Genomic DNA, 9,408 nt, shown 5'->3' on the forward strand with positions numbered 1-9,408 from the left:
ATCAGTTAATTTTTGCCCTTTAATGACGATTTTTTTCCATTATTTTGCATTTTTGCGTATTATCTTAAAAACTATAAAATATAGACAGACACTTTAAATAGCACAAACATGATCATCAATATATTAAGATCTTTAAAAAATGCTGGAATCGTCAGTAGACTTTTAACAGAAATGCTTGGCTTTAACTAGTATTTTTCACCTTTTTATTGTGTTTTGAGCACTAAAACAATTTGAAGACAACAAAGAGAAAACGGAATGCAAAAAAAAAAAAAACCAATAAACCCCACACCCCAACAAATCAAATGATCAGCAAAACAAGATCAACATGAATTATATTCTTCTCCACAATATCAGAGAGTGTCCATTGTTGAAGATGTATATAGACCTAGGTGAGCAACACATGATCTTTTCGGACTCTAGTTAACAATAGTTCACAATAAACGATATACATACATGATTTGCATTAGTCGCTGCCACAAAAGAAATCACTAAGATCAGTTGCCGAAAGAGGCGTTAAACACTGATAAAAAAAATACCATAAAACTAAGAATGTATCAAAGAGACAACAAGACCGAAGACCAGAAAACAGCCCATTGCCACCAATGTGTATTCAACACAGCGAGAAAACCGCAGGTTGGCTTCAGCTGACCCTTTAAACAAAAATGTGTACTAGTTCAATAAAAAAACTAACTTCTAAATATATATTGAACTAAAATTCAAAAATACTATATGAGAAGAATATAACCTGTATATGCCAACAGCTGGTTTTACAAAAACTGCAATTTACCCTCTTGTTCTATTTTAAAGAAGAACGACCATGTTTGTTTATGAAGAATATAACGGACACAGACCTTTAAGGAACACATAGATAATTTGTGTGACATTTGAGAGCAGAAGATTTAAAATTAAAGTTTACAACGACGGACAATGGATGACAAAAGCAAATGGCCAGGTGAGCAAAAATCTGAGGCAAAAATCAACTTGAATATATATGCAGTTCATTAAGCATCAAGAGTTTACTCTTAGGCTAATAGCCTATGGTGAAAATATTACATTATCAAAATTTCAAAAATAATGTGTCACGTTTCCTGCAATTTTAGAACTCTTTATTACTGTCATATTTACAGTGCAGATAATATGTTGTAATATAATAACGGCTTAATTTGTTTTCATTTATTAAACAGTACAAAATGTGAGAATTTATAAATTCATTAATTATTAATTAATATATAAACGTTGCAGATTTCTTTTGTCGTCAAATCTGCCATTGATAACGAAAACTGTCTAGCGATTGAAATACAATCCGTATGATGTCGAGATTTGCACTTTAGTTCATTGTCATAAGTGGTTATTCAAGGTGAACTGTCAAGTTCAACACAAGTTCAAATTCCTATAACAATATCCACAGGTCAAAATGATAGTTAAGATAATAACAGTTAAACCACAACCCATATATATACTGTACGTGTTTCTTTCCATATATATATATACTTTTGATGTTATTATTTTGACCAGTGAAATAGGATTTGTTGATTATGTACAGTTTTGCAAATTGAGTGATCAGTTGAAGAAAGATATCATGCTCGTTTGATTACAACACAGAATATAAGAATGCCCCTCCTCTGTCATGTCTACCAACGCATAGACAAATAATGGTTATCTAAATCGAAAAGAAATAAAATGGAATAAAAAAATAATTTTATTTAATAAAAAATAATTAATAAACTAAATTTTAATCAGATACTTAGTTTGAAATACGTTAAAGCTGCGAATATTAACCAGTAAAATTACGGGAACTGCTATTTTGCATGTTGTATGTTGATTGTTGCGTGTTTCGTGTTGCGTGTTGCATGTTGTATGTTGCATGTTGCGGGTTGCGTGTTGCGTGTTGTTTGTTGACTTTATAAAGGACGAAGTTAAATGAATTTTTTGTACATTAAGGAAGCCTTATAAGTCTTTTCTTTCTCTTTTGTTGTTATTGTTCGATTGCTGTTTCAATGACGTCATTCAAAATTATACTACAATACCTTCGTTTTTTAACATGTTTAAGGGTGGTTTATTAATCATTACGAGAACAAATATATATATTTTATGTCTGTAAATTAACTTTTTATTTATGTTGAAGAGGCAAAACTGAAAAATAAATTCTATAAATTATCAATATTCATTTGTTTAGTTTACTTGAGGTTCAATGTTTACGGTTTATGTCATAACTGAATGAATGAGTCAAATTCATTCTGCAGTTTATTATGCTTGAAGTTGTAGATATCCTTCAATTCATTTGAAATTTATAATTAACCTTTCAACAAAAGTCATCAAAACTTGGATTCTCAGGCAAGGAGACTGATAGTATCAATAAGATGATAAGGGTAATTTGACTGAATTGTATATGACCTGTTAATTATTTTCAATGACAGAGATTTTCTCTCAACATAGAGATTTTCATATTCGGCTAAAATAAATAAACAATTTATTAAGCTAAATGTGTACATGTATACATTATGATCTGTAAAAGTGACCAACTACAACAATGAATTAAAAACAATTAAAATTAAGGAACGGTTTATGTGTCCCACCCCCAACCCCTTTTTCGGAAAGTCGTCACTATACAAACTCAACTTTTTTAACATTGTAACATTTATTTCTTTTTATTAATTTTGTGAAAACGGACAGAAAGTCACAGGACAAAAAGCAGCAGCGTTGGCCGAGTGGTCTAAGTAGTTAATACTGTAATCACTAGCCATCACTCCGGGAACTCAGGCTCCCTCCGCCAATAAAAACTGGCCGCCACCAAATAGCCTAAATGTGATGCTTAAAAATGGCGTTAAAACACCAAAAAGTCAAAAAGTCACAAATTTGATAGGACAAAAGTCACAGGACAAAAAAGTCACAAATATCTTGTTGTCAATTGTTTGAATATATAAGAGAAATATCTTGAAATATTTACAGTTTTAATACATATATTCATAATAAAGTTTAGGATATGTGTAATTATACTTGAAAAATAAAGATTTAATAAATTTTAATCATGCAAAGGACATATATCTTGGCATCATGAAGCCAAACCACTTTGACATTTTTTTTTACCATCATCGATAAATTTTGTTTTCAAAGCTGGTTTATATACAATAGTTCAAGAAAAATACAAAACTGTTTTTGCAAAAATAATCGTTTTCTTTCAAAGAAAATAATCAGAAAAAAATGAGTTGTGACTTTTTGTCCTGCGACTTTCTGTCCTACAATCTGAATTTTGACCAGAGCTTGGATACTTTCTAACATCATTTAGTTCCAGTTCACACAACTTTAGGAACAGGATATAAAAAGAAAGAAGTCGTTAAATACAGGGGTAGTAACGAGAGATAATTAGAGTTGAAACAAAATCAAACATTAAATTCAACAGTCAATGGTCAGTCTGCTAAAGTACAGAATAACAATTAATTAGTAATCTAAACACTCATGAAAATAGTAAATTATTGTCAACAATTAAATACTGATTATAAGATATAGTTTCCAAACTTAAGCTCAATGACAGCATTTCAAACTTTAATAAAAAGACAGATATTGAAAAAGTGCAAACTACATGATGTATGTCAATGAACTATGCTGAAAATGCGATGACTGGTAATAAATTTTACTGAGAAATTTTACAAAATGTATATATATATCAAAGGAGGTCATAAAACCTCCTTGGTATATCCAAATTAAAAATTCTTCCAATTTTACAAAAAAATGTAACAGAAATAATTAAAGATCATGTAACATGCACCACGCAACATGCAACACGCAACATGCAACACGCAACATTCAACACGCAACATGCATACCAGTCGATTTCTTATAAATGGCATGAGATACAAATGAAAGGGGAATAAAAACAAGCTAGAAATATAAAATCAATCCTCATCTTATGTCATGTACGTGAAGCACATCTGATGTATGCCAAACATGATGATAATGTTATTTTAAGAGTAATGTATGAAAGTTTGTTGCCTATTATTAAGTTTGCAGATTGCTCCAATGTGTTCTTATAAGTTTACTACAATTAATGGTTGAAGTTAGAAATGTCGAGTGACAAACAGTAAACGCAGCGATTGTAAAGTCTGTCAAAGTTTATGTATACTTTGCAAACGTATGTTAGAAACAAATGATCAAAACATGTGCTCGGTTAGCCGTTTGCATAGTTTGTGTCAGAAAGAAATGCACTCTTAGTCGCCGTTAATCTTTCTTTGTGGTTTATTTCTTTGTTTAAAGTTTCTGTCTCACTCTTACTGTATTAGTATGGAAGCGCATATGGTACACCCCTTGTAAAGTTATTTTGTTGCTAATAAGTCGGAATTATTAGTCAAGTTGTGTGTTATAAGCTGGAATCTTATCATCAAGTTGAAGTCAAGTTGTCGGAATGATGTAGAAAAATTGTTTTACAATGTCGACTTGCTAATATAAATATAATGGCATAGTAATAAGAAGTCGACACGTTGAATTCAACTTATTAATTGATTAAGTCGACAACTTGTTTATTTGATATTAAATCATCATGTTGAAGTCAACTTGTCGGAATGATGTAGATAAAGTTATTATTACAATGTCGACTTGCTAATATAAATGTAAATGACATAAAATAAGAAGTCGACTTGTTGATTAATTAAGTCAACTTGCTTATTTGATGTTAACTTTATTCGTTCTCACGGTCAGATTCCCACGGTCCGTATTTTACTTCCTGTGCTGACACATTAAAGATGGAGATCGACAGCAACAACATCAGCGGGAGCAGTGGAAACGAGTCATAAGTAAGTTTATATTTGTTTTCTTTGGAGACTTAGCGTTATATTTTAATACTGAACACAAAATGAAAAAGATCATAGGGAGAAAAAACGTTATTGTTTGAATGAAAGGGCATTGAAAAGTTACAGTTTAACGTGACCTGTGATAAGATCTAGAATAAGACGTCTGCTATTATTAAAGATATATTCTACTTAAAGGGTTTCACCCCTCTCCCCACCATCCCATCACAAGTACACTACCCGTTCTGTACGACTGTCAATGAAAAATGGAAAAAAACTGAATGGTCCCTCCCTTTCGCCTTTCAGAGTCCTTTGTAGATCAATCTCCATGACTTATTTAATTCATAACAGCTAAGCAAAAAAAAATTAGTAATCTAAACAAATAATTTGATTCACAACTAGCAGGGTGGATCTTGTCATTTATAAGGGTTGGGTATGGGGATCCTAGCCCACGATAAAGGGGAGTTCCAACTATATGTCCCCATTCAATTGCATTGATCTTCCAAATAAATGTAAAAAGGGGTTCCAACCCCGGACCCCCTGGATTCGCCACTAATGCCAGGTAGAAAAGCATGATGCGAAACGAAATATGTGTTCACTTTATTTTGATATTGACCGATTAGAAGATTTTGCTATTCATTAAACATTTCAATTGAAGAAATATCGTCTATTTCAGCTGCTTGGTCACCTGCCCGTCTAATAAATGGTCAAAGACTATGGAATCAAGCAATATTTTAAAGGTAATGTTGAAAGTAAAACAAAGAAATATGTTGCTGACATCGAACATCAAATCAACACACTTTGGCTTAAAAACAAACAAAATTTGTCAAAACTTTCTTGTATAGTTTTTATAATGTTTTTCTTCATTTAGACTAATCAGCTCCATCTTCGTGGAAAGTATGAAAAAGGTTTAATACTGTATTGTGATTTATTTTTTGTAAAAACTGCACCTTAAACGGCCAAAAATTACAAAAAATAAAGGATTACCAAAATAGGAAAAATGAGCACACATTTACACGGCTCTAGCGAAAAATATAGTGAACCATGATATAAAGTTTTCTTCATATTTTGTCTAGCATGCGCAGTAAAAGCGAGACATGTAGGTACGGTTTTACAGGCGACGGTGAATATATGGCGTTAACATTGCAACCAAGTTTGCTGTTCATGTCTTTATCTCGTGAAGCATAACGAGTAAGGTTCTTATATTTAGGATGCAGATTTCCTACATATTGTTCTTGCCAGTCAGTCATGTGCCATTTATCTTTGACCTATTTTAAATGCTTGAATGACCCTGAAGAACTCTAATAGTCAATTTTGCAACCGAGTTTACTGCTTAAGTCCATATCTCAAGAAATAGAAGTCTAAGATTGATAATATTTGGCATTAACGTCTCCAACTACAAGGGGATGATAGTCTGAAGTGTAATTTTAGCTTTGACTTAGGTTGATGATATTAGACAAGGAGGTTCCCCACTACCAGGGGATGTCATTTTGATACCTGTAATTTGATCTTGGCCTTGTTTTTATGGTTGATTGACTTTGACAATATGCGACCAAATTTTATAAATTAGTCAATGATTGATAAAGAACTAGATATCATGTTTAAGGAGGCATGATGTTACAACAAATTTAGCAAAACTTGAAACATATTTTTTTCATAACAAATTTTATTCATTAGGTACACTATTCGTTGTTTCTTTAAGATATGGTACAAACATTAACCAAACAAAATAAATTCGTTTAGGCATCAGATGACTTTTAAAATGTTTATTCGATTGCAATATGCTGGAAGAAGATACGTCCTCTTGTTTGAAAATGAAAACATGTTCAAATGTAAAAATATCATATGCTTATACCTGATACCTATAACGGGTAAATTTAAAAATGAAATATGTTATAAATATCGCCATGAAGATTTATTTTGGATTGTCAAAACGTACTGTGTATTTTTCCATTTCGTATTCCATTAAATGTGAAGGCGCAGCGCATTTCCTAGTAGTTTTATAGTAAGCTGATGACGTCACAGTGAACACCCTATTTAGATATCAAGCGAATCGGATTTTTCATTTTATCATTACATCATACGTGTAATTTCTATCTTTATGTTTCAGTTACTCTGTTGTCTCCTTTGTGTTGCTGATCATGACGTTACATGAATACCTTACCCAGGCGATGATGCTTCTGTGCCTGAACTAGTCCAATACTATCATCAATTATGCTACACGTCCCTTCAAATATGTGGATTTCTCTTGTTTGTTCACGGAACATTCATGAGTTGTTCCATGTTAAAAAGACTTAAGAGAAGATTAAATATCAGACGGCGTAACAACCAGTCGCCATTACCTACAGTTGTAAGGACAATCCTGGCTTTACACCGTAATGGCCTGTCTAATGTTGGATACAGGTATATGTGGAGGACTCTGAACATAGGCTTTGGACTTTGCGTCACACAATCAAGAGCAAGGCTTTGCTTAAGAACAATAGACCAACAGGGTGTACTTAACAGATCGCATCGAGTTCTTCGAAGGAGAGTGTACTACAATAGAGGACCAAACTATCTGATTCATGTCGATGGTTACGATAAATTAAAACCCTACGGCATAGCTATACATGGGGCAATCGATGGATACTCTCGTAAACTTTTATGGTTGATAGCAAGTCCCTCCAACAATAACCCCAGATATGTCGGTTACTGGTATCTTAATTGGATCAAACAAAGAAAGATGCTTCCAAGGGTTGTTCGATCGGATGCAGGAACAGAAAACGTCATAATGAGGGATTTACAAAGATCGTTGCGACATAATCAAAACGATGAAATGTCGGGACAAAATTCTTTTCTCGTCGGCAGATCTGTTGCAAATCAAAGAATAGAAAGGCTTTGGGGTACACTAAAAACGAGTTTCACCCAGTTTTGGAGAAACCGTTTCCAGGATTTCCAAGACACTGGACTTCTTAATGTATCGTGTCCAGTACATAAAGAATGTGTTCGATTTTGTTTCCTCTCCGTTATCCAACATCAATTGGACATGTTTGCTGAGAACTGGAACTCACATAGAATAAGAAGACAACGTGCTGAAGTTGTCAATCTAATTAAAAACCGATCTCTCATCGCTCCTGTTTCTGATATGTCGCGTGGGAGATCTAACGAAACCGGCTTTGAGGTCACATGTGAGTGAACTAAAAGTTATGAATTTATAAAGATATGCAAATGAGTTGACGACCTATTAATAAGCCAATCAAAAAAGTTTATGAATTATTTTGACTGACGATTTCGTCGTAAATAAAATGAGTTACATCCCTTTGCCTTACGTTAAACTTCCAAGATCGTGGAAGACTCAATTTCATTGGTCGAAAAAGACACACCTACGAGGTCACTCACATGTGACCTCAAAGTGGGTTTCGTTAGATCTCCCACGCGACATATCAGAAACAGGAGCGATGAGAGATCGGTTTTTAATTAGATTGTGAAGTTGTAACACCAAGTGGTATTCCAAATATGTTATACTATCAGCCAGAGATCTTTGGTGGAAGAGACTGTTCATTTCCTTTACCATGTAACTTACAAACAATTGACAATCTCATAGAGGAATATACAGAGAACTTTCCAGAGCATGGCTGTAGCAATGAATTTATTAACATTGTCGAGTTGCTTACTGGAAACAGACGAGATCAGTTTCCCATCATCACATCATACGATGACGCAGAGCTATTGTTTCGGACATTGATTGCTGCCTTACCGAATTGAACATTTGCTATACATTTTTTATACAATAATGATTTTGCATAAACATTTTTTTAGAAATTAATTATATATATAATATAAGTAGGTTTGATATTTGGTTTTACCATACAAGAATTAAATCAAACAAAATTACTAGGAGTTACTATATACTGTTTCTTGGTCTAGATTTTTTGTTGTTGATTATGGTAAATATAAAAGAAAATACTCTCTACGCCTAGTGCAGCATGATACGATCACATTTATCAATGGAACAAACAGTAGGGCAAGTGTTGACACAAAGCTCATGCCTGATTTGTAACGCCTGGTCTCGGCACAAAAAAGTTTGCCAATGGGATATGATATTCCTATGTTGATCGCATTCGTTTGAATGGTTTTGTTTCTACTTTCTTGTACTCAAGGATCTAGTTTAATGACAAACTTTTTGCGCCAATACTTTAGGATATGAAACAAAAGACTATTAAGAGGCTGTATCGCTCACATCAACCGTGGCTACATAAGCCAGCCCAATTTAGACCCCGATATAATAGGTATGTTCCCCGTTATTGCCCATCAAGGATGGATATAGCACTGCTTGAAAAGTGTTCATACAAAAACAAATGTTATCAAGTTTGGTCTCAGTAGTTTTGTTTAAGATCTTTGATCCCCCTGGCCCTCAGCTCAGGGTCCAATGTTAAACTATGTTGTTAGTAATTCCTGCAATCTTGGGTTATAGTCTTGAACCTACCAGACATAGTTTGCCTGTGCATTTTAAAAGATCATTGTGACCAAGTTTCATTGTAATTTGCACTGTACTTTTAGAAAATATCTTTCAATAAATTTCGCCATATGGTATAATCTCAACTACGTTCGTCACTGGCAATCAAGTTGGATTGTACCCTGTCCTGCC

The 9,408-nt window shown here is 33.3% G+C and overlaps 1 protein-coding gene across 1 annotated transcript; it reads left to right on the forward strand.

Annotated features, from left to right (window-relative positions):
* Positions 1 to 6,936: 6,936 nt before the first annotated feature.
* Positions 6,937 to 8,932, forward strand: LOC143084204 (uncharacterized; the record flags this gene model as incomplete). The annotated part of the gene is made up of 2 exons (XM_076260614.1): positions 6,937 to 7,860; positions 8,921 to 8,932. Coding segments are annotated over 2 exons (936 nt in total), but the record flags the coding sequence as incomplete, so codon positions are not given.
* Between the last annotated feature and the right edge of the window lie 476 nt (positions 8,933 to 9,408).

Source organism: Mytilus galloprovincialis, chromosome 7 (assembly GCF_965363235.1).
Source record: "Mytilus galloprovincialis chromosome 7, xbMytGall1.hap1.1, whole genome shotgun sequence".
NCBI classification, from domain to species: domain Eukaryota; kingdom Metazoa; phylum Mollusca; class Bivalvia; order Mytilida; family Mytilidae; genus Mytilus; species Mytilus galloprovincialis.